This window comes from Engystomops pustulosus, chromosome 3, assembly GCF_040894005.1.
Source record: "Engystomops pustulosus chromosome 3, aEngPut4.maternal, whole genome shotgun sequence".
Lineage (NCBI taxonomy): Eukaryota > Metazoa > Chordata > Amphibia > Anura > Leptodactylidae > Engystomops > Engystomops pustulosus.
The window spans coordinates 82,188,790-82,208,179 of NC_092413.1; the positions used below are offsets into that span (position 1 = coordinate 82,188,790).

The following is a 19,390-nucleotide window of genomic DNA, read 5'->3' on the forward strand; positions in this document are numbered from 1 at the left end:
ACAGCAGGGGGGGTGCATGGGGTACAGAAGCCCCCTGATTTTATAAATAACAGACACAATAGTGGTCAAAAGACCCACCTACAACATGCAATGTCCGATTAAAAAAAGAAATTACGAAAACTGGAAATCCGTGTAAGAAAATCAAATAATACAGAGATATCTCTGGTGGAGGTGTCACAGTAGTGCTATTTATAAGAAAAACCCTGTATGTACATACATAATATGGGACTGAAGCAATATACAATTTAATAAAAAAATTAAAAAAACAAAAACACAGCCCCTGTTTTTCTGTTGTTTGCTTTACTAGAGGCTTGTTCCCAAGTGAATCCACTATTAACTATTAAGGATTTCAACAAATTTAGCCTTGTGGATCTGAATAAGTCTTTATATTTGGTTGGTCATAATTTTATACTTGTTTACAAAAGCTATCCGATGTTAATGTTTGTTAACACCCCATTTATATCCTGTATAATAATTAAATACCATTTTTAAAAAACCATAACATCAAAACCTACTGTATAGAGGCCAAAGTATCACATTATTCTTTATGGTATCACCACATCATTAAGAAAATATTATTTTCAGTTTGCAATGCTTTTAAGGAAATGCAAATTACAGTACGCATGTCCCAGATTATACACTGGACCATCTAAAGGACCAATTTCTCCCTTCATTCTACCACTTTTATACTACAACTACCATTAGAGATATAGATAATGTATGTCATTGTTTTTGGATCCAATAGCACTTATGGACCTGATGGAATATATTTACACATAAATGCTTCCTGTGAAGTGCCTACTTCTCAGAATCAGAATGTTTCATTAAATATAAAATTGCATACATTGTAATAGAAGGCAACTTCTTATAAGAATTAAAGACAAAATTACTTATAGGAAGGGCACCTGGCAAATAATAAATTGCACAACACTAAAAGAGTATAAATGATTTCAAAGGCAGTATGGCTGGAGCAGGTCTGTACATGCATTAACATACCCTAGCTAAATCAAATACATTACTTTAAATTTGATGTCCCTGGAGCCTCCTATTAAGTCCTTCATTCTCAGTAAGGCAAGGGAAAAAAAAAAAAGAAAACAAAAAACCCTCCATAAAAATGTGTCCACATGGAAGTAAGTTTTCAATGGAATCAGTAATGCAGTTTTCAATAATAATTCTTAAGGAAGTTCACTGTGTATGCATAAATAGTTTCCGTTAACACATCTGGATTTTAATTTTTAAAATATTGCTTTTAAGCGAATACTGTTAAATTGGTTTATAAAAGGGGGACATAATCATTATTATTAATATTCATCATTTATCCATAACAAAATCTAAGTAAATAAAATATGTCACCTTTACATTGTATAGTTTAAAATCAAAATATCAACAAAACTAGATTTGTGGTTCAAAAATAAAACATTATTTATTTCAGAATTTAAAGATTTCTAGTTATGTTAAACCTGGGCTAATGAATAATAATACATAAAGATATTCACACATTTGTTCACTTTGTATATATCTTCTCCTTGGTATATGGCCTGAATATCACATCAAATGTTTATTAGATGCCTCCAATAATGTAGTGGAAGTGTCCAGTGCATAGATACAAATAGAACTACACATCTGCCAACCTCATGGCAATGTAGTTCATGCCCAACAATTTTTCACAGAGGAAAAAAAAGTAATGCATTGGAATCTTATACCTTAAAACCTTATCCGCTGCTATACTGCTGCAATGTAGAATAGTGTATTTTGTGTAACTCTTATTAACCTCTGTTATTATTAATATCTGTTAGAAATATTAGAATTATGTATTGAATTCAAGGCCATTCATCTATTCATATGTTTTAAATGTATAAAAAACATTTGGGTAAATAAAATGACACAGACACATTGGCTTATTAAAAGGATGTGACACGTTTTCCAATTTATGTTTTATTTCACACAGTTGAAATATATATATCAAACAAATACACAAAATACAAAATTAAAATATAATAAATTACCCACCTGGAAAAAAATACAGTGATTGTCAAGGCTAGACAGAAGTCTAATTATTAAATAAATGTATTCACAAATCACAAATTTTAAAAAGCTAAATAAAAGCAAAATTAACAACCAATACATTGTCAATGATTGTCTTATCCATATTATTCAAATAAATTTATTATTTTTAAATAATTGTTATAAAAACTTCAAGTACATACACATCATTCCACCGATTTTTTTTTTTTTTTTTAAATAAAAACAGGATGCAGCATATACTTTGCACTTATTGGAAATGTACATTATCTCTTCAATCATATATATTAGGTGTCTGTATCTTACATAAGAGGTAACAGAACAAAAAAAGGAAATTCTTCAGATTCCAACATATCTACAATTTAATAACAGACTGGAAGTTTAGCCTGAACAACAAAAAAAAAATCCTTGGAGATGGCCAAATAATCTGTTACATCAACAGGTTATCATCACTGCTTTGATAGAACCCAAATTACACCTGTTTTTGTATTCTGTCATAAACTCCTTTTCTTTACTCAATAGCAGTAGTAAAAATATTGCATACTGAACAATTCATAAAGAAGTGCTGCTCGTTTAATAGTCTATACTAGAACTTTTTTAACTTACTTAATATTGCATTAAACAGGTGTACTTTTCAGGGAACAAGGTATGTTTTAGCCAAAATAAAATTTTGACAAAAGAAAATAAAAAGAAAACAAACACAAACGCTGTGCACTTTTTGTCTTGAGAACATAAAGTTGCAATTTTTACCAGCATATTTCTTTCAGATATATTAATGCTCAAAATAAATTATTATGTTGTAAGTACATAATGGTAATGATTGAACTATTCATGCGGCTCTGTTTAAATAACTACCAAAAGGAAACTAAAAGCAGCATTCAAGTGGACAACACCTCATGAATTTAATTTATACAAAAATGATACATTAGAAAGCCAAGTTGAACACTTATCTACCTTCACAATCCTTTTATTTATTCCAAATTATGTTTTCACAAATAAACTCACAATTCATATATTTTACTGTTACTGATAATGATGATTTTTCTCTCGATAATGTAAAAATTTAAGCTCTACCTTAAGTGGAAGCAGTTATCCCTTTGCTTTTTAAATAAACAAGAAGGTGCAAAATATGCTCAGTTTAGAGTAGAACCCATAAAGTAGTTTAACCACAGAAGTCATGTGCGCATTATATAAAATAGTGTTGAACAGTTCCTAATGGTAACTGAATAAAGCATAAAGCACCTCAACCTCCTTCATAGGCATTCCCCGTTTTTCGGGAGGAATAAATTATATGTATATATATGTATACATATCTATACACATACACACATATGTGTACAACATTCAGTGTAAAGACCCATCATGTTTCGATCTGGTAAAGTGCAACACTGATTCCCAACAACATTTTTAGTTGGATTATATTCCATGTTCTTCATGTTTTAAACTGGCATGGCTCAATTTATGCTTGCATAACAAAATCTAGACTTTTTCTAAATTGAAAATGTTAAACTGAGTGTAAAAGGGATATTTAACATTTTGTTAAATACTCTGACAGTGCATATATGTACTTTTTTGCGTGCATACAGTACACAATCCTAAACCTGGTATGCATGCATGGACATACATTGCATTCATTTCCAAAGTTCTTGAGAGCTATCTTCTAAAGTCCAGTCTCTTACACCAGGTAAGTTCAGTGCTTCACTTTTAACAGATAAAGAGTTTACCAGTTCACAGTGAAATTTTCTAATGTGCCTGTACAGGTCTCCAGACTGTGTAAACCTTCTCTCACACCACTTACAAGCATGTGGCTTCTCCCGTGTATGAACAACAGCATGCCGACTCAGGTTGTGAGAGTACTGGAAACTTTTTCCACACTGAGTGCAAGTAAAAGGTTTTTCTCCAGAATGAGTCCTCTCATGACGTTTTAAAGTGTACATGCACGAAAAAGTCTTACCACATAGAGAGCAGGTAGGGACATGGACATCATTGGCCGGTTTACTTCGTATACCATCCTGTTCTCGAAAGTGTGTACTTAAATGAATTTGAAGAATATGTGGACTTGGAAAGACTTTATTGCAAAGTGGACACATAAATATCTGTGCCCCAGGATTAAGCATGTTTGAAACAAAGGGAAGAAGACTGGTGTCCATGTTACTTTCTATCTGAACTCTCTCACTATCCGGTGTGATCATTTCATCATCACTTGCCTTTTCATCATGATCTAACTCTCTTAAGACTGAATCTTCTCGTACAGGACCTAAGTGAACGGACTCATAATGTGTCCTTACATCATTACCTTCTTTCACAGTGCTTTGTTCCATGTCATATTCAGTAGTATCTATGTCGTTTTCATCACAAGACGCTTCTTTTTCTACTTTCACGTGAACAAGGTTGCTTCTCAGGGTCTCTGATGAAGAGAAATAAGAGGTACTTAGTGGTTCAGCTGCTGACACACTAGATTTCACAGACAGGTCCAAGACACAGTCCGAATCTGCTGTTTCCCTTATGGATGTATTGGACCTCCCAGATAAGGAGCCGGCTGAGCTGCAAGGACTAGGTGCAATTTTCACCGCAGTAGTGTGAGTTTCAGTTTCAGTGCTAGTTTGAGTAATGCTGGTCGAATCAGAGGACAACCTCAACCACATGTTCTCAGAGTCAGCTGTCAAATCGCCTCGACTAGGAAGAATGTTCAGCTTTCCGGCTTCGCCATCTTCATCATCACTGGGCAGATCACCTGCCATGTGGCTACTACCATCTGAGAGACTTTCCACTTTGTCTGAACAACTTGAATAGTCTTCCTCTTTTTTTGTACTGTCTGCCTCTGTTGTAGCTTTTTCTTTCAGTTTCTTTTTACAGACTTTCACAATGTCGTACATGTGGAGATAACTGGCAGCTGCAAGTACATCTTCAATAGGCAGATCTTTAAACTGGAGTTTCCCTTCATACATGAATTCAAGAAGGAGAGCAAAGGCTGGAGCGGTAACAATGTCACTGTTCAAGTTAACAATGTCTCTTTTGTCTAGCTGATCCTTGTAAAAGAGGTGGAAATACATGCTGCATGAAGCCAGGACAGCTCTGTGGGCTCGGAAATGGGCATCTCCTACCAGAACAGTACAATCGCACAAAAATCCTTGATCTCTCTGCTCACTCAAACACTGCAGCAAATGTCTGCTATGTTCTGGAAAATCCATACTGTCTTCATAACCTAAACAACAGAGATTTTGTATTAGATATGCATCATAAATGTCAATAGAAGGGAAATATTTTTATTGAATTGAGGTTATCAATGCAATTTATTCTAGAACCACAATATGAAGGGGAAGAAATGTCATAGGAAATCAAATTACTAGGAAAATTACTAATAAACATGCCTTACACAATACAGTTTGTGTCCATGAACAAATAAAATCATTTCAATTTTAAAAGCAAACCAAAATGTAACCCATATAATATGTGGATAGACATATATGGACATTGTCAATATATTTATCAGGCCATGCAGCCTACCTGTTCATAATTATCTAACAGGAGCAAAAAAATGTATAGTAACCAAATATGTTTTACAATAAAATAATCTTACATTATCTTTACAAAACAAAAGAATGCCAAGATTAACAAATACAATCACTTTAAGTGCCCTGTAACCCACATCAATCCTAATCCTTAAGAGGGCTAAAAATAAAGATTTGAGGGCAGCTCACAAGGTAGCTGTGATCAAATTAGTAGGCTGAAAGGACAGAGGGACGAAGAAGGAAGCTTATAAACATCTGATCCAGCTGACGGTGGCCATATGGCAGCTGCTGCCCAGATAAAGAGATTAAGAATAGAGGAGTGCGATTACAGCTGTCTGGCCAATTCAAGCAGCTCAAATCTACAAGTTCTAAATTAGTTTGCTAGTACGTAAACAAGTACTGATAATAAATGCAAAAACTACAACATATTCTAATCACAGGTAGAGGAAAAAATTTAAAAAACACAGTAGGCAGAAAGATATAGTAAGGTGAATAATATGACTAATGAAAAGGACGATGAACCGATCAAATAGACTAAATTTAGGCCTGTTGACCTATCTCAATGCTTTAAGACTGTCAGACATGACTACACTTAAAAGGAAAAGAAGATATTCTGGAACGCTTAATATGCTCGATGGTGTACATTCACAACAAAATAATAAACACGCGTCACACAGTCATTATCATTTAGGGAGCCCTCAGAGACAGGGTATAGTTTTCAGCGAGCAACAAAGATGATACATTATATCAAAATTTTGGAAACAAAAATATTAATGTCATAAATAAGGTAAAACATCAGTAGATCTTTAACAAAGTAGTTACCAAAGTAAAATTGTTAAACAAACCACAGTGAAAATAAATGAATATCAGTAAACAACATAAAGGAATAAATTATAATCTAGATACAAGTGCATGCACTGCACTTCCTACCTTTTTTATGCATAGACCTGATGATACACTTCCCTCTCACAAGCGCTGTTTGCTGGTCGTATATTGAGCGACTCAAGTAAAAAAATAAATAAATAAATGAATGAAGGAAGAAAAAAAAAACAGGCTGACAAACAGATGCAAAGTGGAGAGGATGTTAGAGAGGAATAAGATACCTTTTCCCCACACAGCTCTGCACACACTAACTCCCTGGCTGTGTGTTAGAATAAAAGGCTGAGGGATGGCAAGCTGTCAGCTGCTCTGACATCATGTTCAGATGGAAATGCTACCTCCAGCTGTGCTCCTTTTAATGCCATATGCTGCTCCTCTACACTCCTGCCACCAGCTTTTTCTTAGGAGTACTTTTTTCTTTCAGTTTGTATAAACAAAAACTTCAAAGTTTCCTCTTCTCTAAACTTTCTTCACATACCAACTTAACATATGGACTATTATAATTATGGAATTTTCTAACAACTTCACACCATTTTTGATGATTTTATGTATTGAAGGTATGAAGTTCCACAACATGTTGATTCAAAAATAATATGGTGTATGAATGCAAAGCCCTACATACATGCATATAACACACAAGCAACAAACAATGATAATTATATGTTCTAGTTAGCAGTTAGTCTCACTTATTCAGTGATGGTATTGAAAAATAAAATATACTTTCTGTAATCACTGGAAAAACAACAAATTACTTCTCTAAATTTATTAAAAAAGTAAATGTCCAAATTATAATACAATTTCCGTAAGTATGGGTTATTATTATTACGAAGCATGCCCTTAGAGAACATACATCATATAAAGATCAAGATCTTGCAAGTGGCTGATGAAATAACACTGCAACCTTGTAGAGATCGCACACACTTATCTATTCTGTTTATACACTTCACATCTGTGAGTGTCACATAAATACTGAGCACTAGGCAAGTAAACTGCAACCTGGAATTGAAGAGATAGTAAATTTGTAGAATTGTAGCTAGAACTGATATTGCTAACTTGTTTTAAAAGTTTTTAGCCTTAGTCGCTTTTGAACACAAAGACAAACAATTTCCCGTACTACACAGAACAACATTTAGTCACACGCATCTGATGTGCTGCTGCCTCTCTGTAACTAGCGATTTCAGCACATGAAATAAATTAAGCCAAATATGATTGTCTGTTCCCTACAACATCGATATCGGAACAGTGTGGAGTCAGACTCCAAAAGAAAGAAGCAGCCTGTTCATTATGAGGTACAGCTCCACACATTGCATAGCAGCCGAGCCTTATGTATGTTCAGTTACAGCATCACTTTAATAATGGCAAGGGATGCCCCAATGATCTGATGGATAAGGATAAGCCTGACGTCAACTATAAAGGAAGGACCACTATAAAAGGAATATTTTATGGAAACACAACAGTAAAGCTTCTCTGAAAATCACCAAGGTTAGTAAAGTCTTGTCCCCACTCCAGAGTGCTGCTCAGTTATCCTTTCCAAAGGCACTCAAGACTGTGAAACCATTTCCCCACAGGTAAGTAAATAGGATAACGTGGGCGAAAATACCTCAATGAAATACCTTGTAACAGGGCTTAGTGGTAAGGAAAAACTCAACTAGCAGAAGGAAGTACAGGATGCCTCAGCATTTGGCTTACACCGATGCCAATATCATCCATCTCAGACTGTTTAGGTTTGACAACTCTCTCACAGTTAGACTATCTGCAGCATGATCTGCAAATCTGCAGTGAAATACAGTAACATTCATTTGTATAATCAAATGAAGAAAGAATCCTCCAGCAGCCAAAAATAATATAAAATGGGTCCCTTCATTTAATCCATCTTGTAGAAGACATGCCATCCAAAGGCAATAAAAGCACACAAGGCAGACCTACATGGTCTGTTCGCCTTACTACCATACACAAATATTTATTAAAAAGCATCTTAATTACAGTACCCGAATTGATCTTATTTGATAACACCATTTCCGTTTTAGGGAAGACACACATCCGTTTTGGAACATGATCATTCCAATTAGGGGAACATATAGCTGATGCCACTAGAAAGGAAAGATTTGGACAAAACGTTTCTGTTACCAGTCTTACAGGCACAAGAAATGAGGAAAAAAACTATAATTTATGTAAACATTATCGGCAGGTGCATAATGGTACATAAAAAGGTACATGGACATATGGCTACGATAATAAAAAGGGTTACAAATCCGGTCAGAGGAGGCAATTGGGTTTACAAATTAAGAAATAGAGAGGCTTTTGGGATCTCGGAGTTGGATACCAGTCACCCACAAGGTCTAAATAACAGGATGGATCTCATGTACATTCCCTGTATTCTCTCTTGCACATGAGATAACAGCTCTGATATACATTTTGCATGGTAGGATCGATGTTTTTTGTATAGCTCATTAAAGCATATATCGCATTAAGCTGTTTGACGTAATATAACCTGTCAGTTGATGCGTTTGTTCGTCTTTTGGATCCTCCTTCCAACATCACATGACTTGGGTCATGTATTTGTGGATGGTGGAGGGTGTATCCTATGGGTCTGTTCACACATCTATTTTTTTTAACACGGATGTGCAAAAATTGCAGCATGGGCACGATTTTCTCTCACATGCAGATCATGGACTTCAATAAAAGTCAAGGAATCCACAAAAAAAAAAAAAAAATCCACTGGCACACAGATGCCATCTGTACGTGGTTTGCTTTTTCTTAACTGTTCCTAGGCAACCAACTGGGCATGGCAAAAAGTAGATAAGAAAATGTACGGACATGCAGACAAGAATGTGGATACAATGTGGACTGAACATTATTTGCGTATGCGCAGCGGACACGCCCATGTAAATAAGCCCTTATTGTCTGGTTTCTTATAAATGCAGAATGGGTGTATCATTACCACTGGGGTTATCCTGCAGCTATTCTGTAATATTTGCATACACCCTTAAGAGTCACTGGATAGGAGTGTGGAGCGTGGAAAAATATTCACTGTGAATTCACTCGATTTTTTCATCCAAAATCTGCTACAGATTCTAGAGAGAAGAAAATTATTTTCTGTGCACCTTGTGGGCAGAATCTACAGTTTTTGCAATTGTTAGACAAGTGAATACCACCAGTCTGCCTCTCAACTGTGTTAAATTACACAGTGTCCATTTACATTAATATGCAATTACTAAAAAAAAACAAAAAAACCCAAAAACCTATTAATGGTTCCTCTTCAGATGCGATGCCTTTCTTTGGCTCCTCGTCCTGCTAGTGATGGGGCTGGGCTGTGTTATCACTGTGTATCAATGTCCAGTGAAGGACCCCTGGGCTGCCTGTGACATGTATCTATTTGGCTAGGCCTGTCACTGGCATATATAATGTGCTGCACTACGCAAGTAGTGCCGCACAGTGGGGCTCATTTACTAAGGGTCCTGCACTTTTGTTGGATATTCTGCCGTTTTGCGTTGTGGAGTATTGTGTCACACGTGATCGGATTTTGTCGCAATCACGCCGACTTTCATGTGACACAAATCAGGGAGCGTGCCGTCGGACGATCCGACTGATTTGGATTTAATATTAGAGATCAAGCAATCTCATGTAAGTGTCCCCTTGTGGGACAATGTAATATAAAAAAGTAAAATATTTTTTTTAATTAAAACTAAGTGTAAAAAAAAAAAAAAAAAATTGCAAAAAATGGCCTGTCCCTTTAAAAGTAAAAACATAAATTTTGTTCCTCCACATTTGTGCCAACCCAAACTACAAAACTATACTAGAATTTATCCCGTCCAACAAAAAAACTTTAAAATAAAATTAAGGAAAAATGATGCCCAAATTGATATTTTTAATCATCCATCATACAAACAATTATATTAATTACAATCAAAAAAACTTTATGAACCCCAAATTTTACAAAAATAAGCCTTCACATGGCCACATTCAAAAATTATAACGCTTAGAAAGTGGCAAAACAAAACCTTTTTACCCACCAAAAGTATTTCATTATGCAAAGAAAGGTCATTAAAAAAAATATATACATTTGGTATCGCTGTATGCGTATTGAGAAAAAGGGTATTAAATTTGCATTTTTTAAAAAAATGTACTGCACACATGTGATATGGCTTTTTTTTAAATTATTAATTTTGCCCTGGTCGCCTTACAGGATAGAGAACACATTATTCATGTTTCGATGAGTCTTTACAATTACAATAATATAAAGCATGTATTGTTTTTTCTTTGTGCTACCAATTTCAAACAATAAACATTTTAAAAATAATTTAATGATTAATACTATTCCAAATGTATGTGTAAACCTTATATAAAAACTTAAGATGCTATGACCAATAGCAACCTTGGTATCTAACATGTTATTTATTCAGCCTTTTCCACAAATGCCAAAATTAACACTACTGTAAAATACTTTGATATTTTGTTCTTGTTAAAAAAAAAAACCCTGGATCTTTCCACCTTTATGGGTTTATTTAAATGGGGTGGAAAAAAACAAGCATACATTTACAGTTATGTTTACATGTTTTTAGCCAAAATGTACAGTAAAAACAAACCTATATAGCCTGGGGATGTGAGGGTTTATCATTCCACACCATTTCTGTACGTGCCATTCTGGCTTCAGGGTGTGAATTGCCTGCTAGGTAGAATATATCAACCAAGATATAAAGGAAAATCTAAGCAAAATAAAGGAAATCTACCATCAAGATCAAGCATGATAATCAACTTTTACAATTATGCTAATGAGCCTGAATACTGTATCACCCTACCCCTGCTCCCTTAGTACTTGTGCAGTGAGCAGTTCCTGCAGCGGTTGAAACATGTTAACATTTCACTCATAAAATAAAACACTGCACTTACACAGCCTTTTTTCTAAATGTTCCCTAAAGCATCAGAGTCTTCATTTCAATGGAGTTGACTAGAAGGGATAAGTACCACATACTACATTCCAATAGCTCTTATTTTACACAATGCTTATTTAAGTTTACAGGTTATGTGATCAGAATGAAAAAAATAGTGAAGAAGCCCAAATTTTTCCACAGTTTATTAACAGAAGTTAAAGAAAGACCTTCCGTTTTTACCTTTCATTACTCTCTCCTAAAATGGAGTGTAATGGAAAGCTCCTACAAATATTTGAACTGAGCCTAAGAGGTTAATCTACCATAATCAGAGTTGTGGTACACGCATCTTTAGTTTTGCTAAAAAAATTATTAACTGACATATGTAAATTAGCCCTCCGGTGCCACCCCAATGTCATCAGCCGCCTGTCGATGCCTTCCGATTGTTCATTATTCCCGCCATCGTCTTTCTACCCGCCCTCCTTCAGGTGGACTTATTGCCGGCCGGCTGTGCGAGCTAGTGTCTGAGCATGTGCGATAAGTTGGTCTCAGGTTAAGTCCCTTATATTTGTCGCCATTTACGGTTATATTTGGTATTGCAGCAGTATTCTCTATCTGCCTGAACAGGAGGGTTAAAGTGTTATCCAATTATAGTCAATGTTATATATTGTTATTCCTGATCTGCAGCAAGCTCAGTGATTGGTTGGATGCCTGTGACTCTTCCCAGAGTAATACTCCCTGTGGCTGAAGTCCCAGAGAGTTCTCGAAATCTTCATCCAGAAACTAGTTCAGTCTGCTCCAGCATTCAGACACCTCACAGGGCCTGCAAGAGACTAACAGCCTGCTGCTACTATCTCCACACAGAGTGATTACCCTCCGCTAGGCCTGCAGCTCTGCCTCTCCTTTACAGAGCCAACCTAAAGTTGCTGCCCAGTAGCCAACTTTTTTCTCCAGCCGGAAGCCACAGGACCGTGGGTGGCTTGTTCATCATCTACAGTGTGCATAGTTCCAGCCTGTTGTCATGCCATAGCCAGCAACAGCGCCACGTAGATAGTTTTAAAGTGCACTATACTTTTATATTTACCTTTGCAGGTTTTCAGCTTACCTGGCCCTCCTGGAGGTGGGATTATTCCTTCCATCCACAGCATTATTTCCCAACAGGAACATTGCCCGAGCTGTGGAAGGCTTGTTCAATTACCAAGTGGATATGTAATAGACCACTCAGTAGGGCATTACAAACTTAAACCCTTTATCTGACTTCTAGTTGGTTCATGGAGTCTGGCCAATTCTATTGTCTGGTGGTCTAAGGTTAAGTCCCTTATATTTGCCACCTTCCCCGTGCCATACACCTTTGTTTTGACCATTATCTGGTGTGGCACAATCATGGCCATAATAACAGTAGTGTGCGTGTAGCCAAAGTTGTCTGCAGTGAAAAGTAGAGTTGGTTTGCACACTTTAAAAACATGCTGCAAATTTGGCGCAAATCAGCATATGCACCAATTTTCAGACATGTTGAGGACAGAAAACTGACAGAAATGCAATGATAAATCACCCTCATTGGGGGTAATTTATTTTAGTTTCCTCTCTTTGGGGGTCATTTAACTTAACCTTTTCTCTCTTTTTTCTCATTTATATGTATGCTTCAAAATTTGTGACTTTTCCACTCACCTAGCTAAGTTAGAAGCGCAAGAATTTTTCAGTCTTGCGCCTGATATCTTTAAAATCCAGATGTAGATACTGCAGTAAAATGGTGCAATTTTGGCACAAAAACTCCAGTCCTGAGCAGGCATAGCAAAAAGTTTAGAAGGGGTTTGGAGAAGAATTAGCAACTTTAGTGCAACTCTTTAAAAAAGGTGCAAATGACAGACACACATGATTGATATATCACCGTCTAAAATAAACAAAACAAACTAAAAACCCAGAAAAGGCAGAAAAGACGCACAAATGTCCTGACTACAGATAAATGACCCCCTTTGTTTTTGTGCTCAATTTTAATGTTTTGTTTTGCTATGTTCAATCTGTCAATACACTTTTCTGTTTCTGGCTTTCATAAGGTGCAACTAAAAAGAATAAAAATAGGGTAAATGACCCTCAATAAGTACAGGCGTTTTCATAAATCTATACACGCAAAACCATCTTAAAGGGGTTGGCCACTGTAGATGTCTCTGCATGTATATGTACCAGTACCTTTGCCTCCTGTGAGAGCTTCAGCCTTTACCATGTCACCATGCTGCCCCCTGCATACATACACAACTTCCCGAATCACTTGATGAACATTCAGGGCATTATTATTAAGGCAGTAAAGGCACATGAGCAACATATGAGGCAGAGTAACAAACCCCTTTAAGTTATTATTTGAGGTCAAGGTTGTTTTCATTGGTGTAGAAAAATTGCCAAACCCAGCTGCTCTAAAGAATATGAAAGATTCATGGACCCTCTGCGTAAGTATATCACATGATATGTAATACAAAGAATAGAGAGAGGCCATCGTGGGTAAAACAATGATTGGTATGTTAGTCAACTCTCCAATCATTGAAAAAATTCAAAAAGATTGTTTAACTATATGCATAACTAAAAACAAGGTTGTACAATGCCATACACACCAATGTCTGCAATAACCACCTCAGTAAAACTCCTTCAGATCCTGCAAATGCTTTACCATCTTTATAAAATTTACGACATCTTGACTAAATCAACTGCATCTCAGGTGGGGAATATGGTGTGGATGTGCTCTCACATACAAGAGTAATCTGTATGGCTGATGTTTACCAGAAGGCCATGAGAGAATGAAATGGAGACAAGATGCACATTAGGTGGATAGAGTCATATTCACAGCCGGTTGTTTCCAGTGATGGGCAGTCACATACCATTCGCTTCTGAAACAAACTGCAGCTAAACCCAATGAAACAAGACTATTCAGAAGTTCCTACAAGAAGTCAGCAAAATGTCCTGTGAACGGCAATGGTGATCTCACCTGCTGGGCTGCAACATGGAACTCATCTTGGAGACCTGTTCCATGTACTCCTGCCCTTCCTTCTTCTGGGAAGAGTGAGTTAGCAGCAGAAACAACCCTCCATTACCCGGCTCCCTCCCCGTCTCCCTAACTCACAGGACATGGCAGGCCTGAGATGAGAGACCACGACCCCTGCGCAGGTGACCAGATCAGTATGTGTGGATATGCCAGGTCTTTGAATGCTAGAAGCTTTTCAAGTTTACTAAAAGGACCTGTGCAGACATCACAGTCATGTGACTTGTGGGATGAGTTGAAGCACCTATGGTCATTCAGGTGTGAAGGGATTTGACATTTTAGGAGAGGGTCTGTATGTGTCACATGTCTACTCAGAAATACATAGCCTGCAGGGACCTCAGTGTCTAGGACACTGTGAGGCTTTCTACGGTGAAGTAATCCATGTGGAACAGTGGTACTTTCTACAAGATGCGGCACTTGTGCAATGCTTTTCAGGGGTTTCTCTATCGGATTGGGTGTGGTACTTTCTAGAAGGTAAGGAACATCTGCAATACTCTACAGGGGGTTGTCTGGGGTGGGGTACTAGTGCAGTGCTCTGCAGGAGTTTGGGCAGGGTGTTGTACTTTATAGAAGGCACTTATCCAAAGCTACGCAGGAGTTTGTCAATGCTGGGTGTGGTACTTTATAGAAGGTAAGACACTTGTGCAATGCTCTTCAAGGGTTTGGGACAGAGTTTGGTACTTTCTACAAGGCAAGACACTTGTGCAATGCTCTGCAATGGTTTGTCTATGGGACAGGGTGTGGTAGGCTCCAATAGGCCTTTGACGTGTCTGACACAGTTTCATGGTATGATGGTGTCATCACGACACTACACAGGAAGGATTGAAAGTGGCAATTACTATTGAATACTGGGGGCATTGTGACTCCTGGCAATCGGGGCTCTGTTAATATTACATAATGGGGACGCTTTCTGTACTGGCCACTGTGGGGCTTTGTTACTTTTATCTACTGGGGTTACTGTGACTAATAACTAAGGGGCACTATAGCTTTTGTCCACTGTTTGGATACCATCTCTATATTGGCTACTGTTGGGGCACTGTCACTATATGGGCTACTTTGGGGGCACTGTCACTATATTGGCTACTGTTGGGGCACTGTCACTATATGTGCTACTTTGGGGGCACTGTCACTGTATGGGCTACTTTGGGGGCACTGTCACTATATGGGCTACTTTGGGGGCACTGTCACTATATGGGCTACTGTGGCAGCACATCACTATAATGGCTACTGTGGGGGGCACTGTCACTATATTGGCCATTACAAGGCACCAGTCTGTGACTTTATTGTCTACTGTGGTAGACCACATGTGTCTACTGCTACTATATTTACTATTGTAGGTTCCCTGTTACTGTACTGGCTATTGCAGGGGCACTGTTACTTTTTTGGTTACTGAGTGGGTGGAGAAGAAAATTATTAAGTTAAGAACCTAAAATATTTGTATTGCAAAATCTGCAGAAATGAGCTGTGGCCAGAAGAAGCTGATAGGTCTAAAAGAAAGAACTCATCAATCATATGTCAACACTATATTTGACCAGATTTACAGTAAGTGTTTATATTACCCATGAGGTGACAGTTCTTCTTAATTTCATATGCTGTGATGTGCTTTGTTATTTCTCTTATGAGGGGAGCTACATGTAATTAATTTTTTTTAGTTCTGCTGCAGTACTGATGTGCAGAACGGTTTTGGTGTTGAATTTACTCCATGTATTGATCTTGGTTCTGGTGCTGTATTCATCAATATAACTTGGTTCTGGTGCTGTATGTGTTCTCACTTCTGGAGTTATGCAGTTGACACAAATGTTTGCATTTATGGGTTAATGGGGCTGTATTGGCCTATAAGTACAGAGCCTTTTGTTAAAAATTTGATTGCGACCCCTGCCCATGCCTCTTAGCCTTAAAGGGGTTGTCCACTGTATGCACATTGATATTTTTTGCATAATTAAAAGTTATAAAATTTAATAATATACTTTCTGTATCAATTCTCTGTGGTTTACTAGATCTCCACTTGCCATCATGCAACAAGAAGCTTCATCGCTTAATTCCTGTGGATAAACACTGGTCCATCGTCATGTGATGTCACACAGGTGAGTGCTTTGTTATAACACATGGGGGACATTTACTTAAAGTGTCGGTGTCTGCATTGGCTTTGTTACCGACCTGCTCTCGGAAAGAAGATACACATTTAATATTGTGGAGCTGTGCAGAGACATTTCTGGCGCCAAGACCATTTTCTGTCCCTGGGACCAAAATCTGTCCCGAGCACCAGAAATGTGTCCAAAAGTCCCTGCTAGACCAGTTTTCTTTTGGTCTACTTTCCGCCAGTTTACAGCGCCCAAAAAGGGCTGCAACACATATTAATTGTGTCTGAGTTTCCACTCCGCCAAAGCCACGCCCCTTTTCGGAGAAGAGTCGGAGCAGACGGAAAAAGTAATTTTTTCTGGCGCCGCCAGTTAATAAGTAGGTCTCAGAGCACAACATGTGGTGAGAGCGCCACAAAACTGGCGGAAACGCCATAGTAAATGTCCCCCATAGTGTAATCAAGGTGTGTGATACTAATGAGCCGTGCACCTGTGTGACATCACATGACCAGCGACCGGTGTTTATCTACAGGAAGTAAACAATGAAGCTTCCTGTTGCATCACAGCAAGCGGAGATCTAGAAAACTGTGAGGAATTGATATAGAAAGTATATTGGAAAATTTGATGGGGAACATTTAAGAAGGGCTTTGCGCCTGTTTTCTGACAGACTTTGCACTTTCTTTTAGGTGAAAACTGCTTGCACAAGTATTTAAGAAGTGTCCGAGCCACTATTCCATCGCACATACCCTTTTGTGGTGCAGCTGCGCTAGCCTCCATGCGACACAAATCAGTCCGACCAAGCACCGTATTTGACATGCAAATTGTGTTGCGCACCACAAAAAAGATGGTTAACTCTGTGTTAATGAATTTGTCGCACCCAACATTATACACAGGCAGAGCACTTGTGAAGTGTCCGATTTTCTTAGTAAACGTGCCCACAAAAAACATTTTGTTACACAGAAAATATAATTTTTTTGGTATAATGTGCTTTAAGTGGACAACCCCTTTAAGAATGATGGCCACTGCTCTTCCAGTGATTGCTAGATCTTGTACTGCTGTCCATCAGTCTCAATGTCCCCTGCTCCCAGCACCCCTCTCACGAGCACATTAACCCACAGAGGCAGTCGCTGCACACATCAGCCTGTAACATTAGGAAGGCCAGGTGAGGTTTCCAAACCCAAAAGGATGTCAGAGTGTGACAGAGCGGTGCTCCTGTGTCAGAGTTCAGAGGTTAAGGTGGAGAATAGTCATCACCATTCCCGGTCTGCCACAGTCTGAGTGCATCAATGCATGGTCCTGCAAGTTCTCTTTTTGGCTAATGGTTTCTGAGCTCTTTCAGTTCCCTCTCCCTTACTATTTTTACTCAGACTGTGGGTAGGATAGGGTTAGGTACTCTCTTTATATGTGTAGGCTTTTGCCCCCTTTTCTCTCCCCCTTTCTTATTGGTTGGTGTGATGGGTGAACTTACCTGTGTTAAAGTGAAGTGATTTGGGCCTCTTTCCAGGAGGTTCCTATTACTGGGTAAAGAATAGTAGGCACAGTGGTGATTGGCAGCTGCCAATCTGGTGGCAGGCGGAATCAGGAGATCTCTGAGATGCGCCGTGGTCAAGCAGCTGTCGTGGTCAAGCGGAGAAGAGTGTGTGAACAGCGTCATGGATGACCTGATGCGTCAGCTGATGAGGAGAGCACAGGTCGGAGCTGGTGAAGCTTGGCTGAGGAAGTGCCTGGCTGAAGGGAGCAACGTGAACTTCATTGATGACGACACTGCAGGAAGCCCGAGTCTGGGAGAAGAGGCCGGCAGGTCGCGCCGGAAGAACAACAGCAGGAAGATGGAGAGCAGGAAGAGGATCTCGTGTGCTGCACCTCAGCACTGCCACTGCTTCCAGCGGGGAGAAGAGAAGACGCCTCTGTCCGGGCGGGGGGTATAAGTCCTTCTCTGAAGGGTAAAAGAGCAGTCACTCCCTGTGAGGTGGGGAGAGCAGCTCCTGGCAGGGGAGGGCTGGAGCAGCAGGGGGGCATTTACTGTAGGGACAGGGGTAGAGAGTCCAGCCAGGAGGTGTTACCCACAAAGACAACTAGGAGGGCACTAGCGCTGCCCGGCTCACAGAGGAGGTCACAGGCACAGAGAGCGGACATGTGAATGCAGCTGCAGCACGGAGGAGGAGCGGAGCGCATTCCAAAAGGAGGGGGAGATTAACTCCTCAGCTACCACTACTCAGCACTTCAATGTGTTGTCTGGTTCCATGAAGATGGACGCTGCCAGCTTAGGGTGAGGAGGTTTCTAGTCCTTCTAACACTTCCTCCAAGTCCTTCCAGTTTCTAATATGGTAACGTCTTCTGCTGTTGAAGTTTCTTCTGTAAGCTCTGAATCAGTTACTTATAAGTGGATTGGTGTAACACAAGCAGAAGAAACATTACCTTGTGAAATATCACAAACAGTCAAAAGTATCATAGTTAAAAAGGTTAGAAAAAGATATCAGTTCAATCTATACTTTCTGAAATTTGGAGGAGTGAATGAATTGAGCTGACGTTTTTTTTCCTATCAAGAGCCGCATGTGAAATCTTAAAAGGACAAAAAATTGTTTTCCTTCAAGGTTTTTTTCAAAACTGGCTAGAGTTTTGCATCTATTCATATGTGCGGGGAGAACGCCATCCTAATAAATACAGACAGTCCCCGGGTTACATACAAGATAGGGTCTGTAGGTTTGTTCTTAAGTTGAGTTTGTATGTAAGTCGGAACTGTATATTTTATCATTGTAATCCCAGCCAGAACTTTTTTGATCTCTGTGACAATTGGATTTTAAAAATGTTGGGTTGTCATAAGAATCAATATTAACACTAAAGCTTCATTACAGACACATTTGATAACTGTTACAGCTGTTTATTGTAGCCTAGGACTAAAGTACAATAAATTACCAATATCCAGAGGTCCGTTTGTAACTAGGGGTGGTATGTAAGTCGAGTGTTAAGTAGGGGACTGCCTGTAGTGTGGCTTATTTCAGC

General features: G+C 38.5%; 1 protein-coding gene across 3 annotated transcripts; it reads right to left on the reverse strand.

Moving 5' to 3' along the window:
• Nucleotides 1–2,199: 2,199 nt before the first annotated feature.
• Nucleotides 2,200–18,517, reverse strand: ZBTB18 (zinc finger and BTB domain containing 18). 3 transcript variants are annotated; one of them, XM_072141234.1, is made up of 2 exons: nucleotides 17,856–18,517; nucleotides 2,200–5,227 (listed from the first exon to the last, which is right to left on the reverse strand). In XM_072141234.1, the coding sequence occupies exon 2, from the start codon at nucleotides 5,211–5,213 to the stop codon at nucleotides 3,654–3,656; it is 1,560 nt and encodes a 519-aa protein (XP_071997335.1). In that variant the 5' UTR covers nucleotides 5,214–5,227; nucleotides 17,856–18,517; the 3' UTR covers nucleotides 2,200–3,653. The 3 variants fall into 3 exon arrangements, with proteins under 3 accessions (XP_071997335.1, XP_071997336.1, XP_071997333.1); XM_072141235.1 differs by lacking the exon at nucleotides 17,856–18,517 and adding an exon at nucleotides 6,638–6,716; XM_072141232.1 differs by lacking the exon at nucleotides 17,856–18,517 and adding an exon at nucleotides 6,465–6,702.
• Nucleotides 18,518–19,390: the final 873 nt, after the last annotated feature.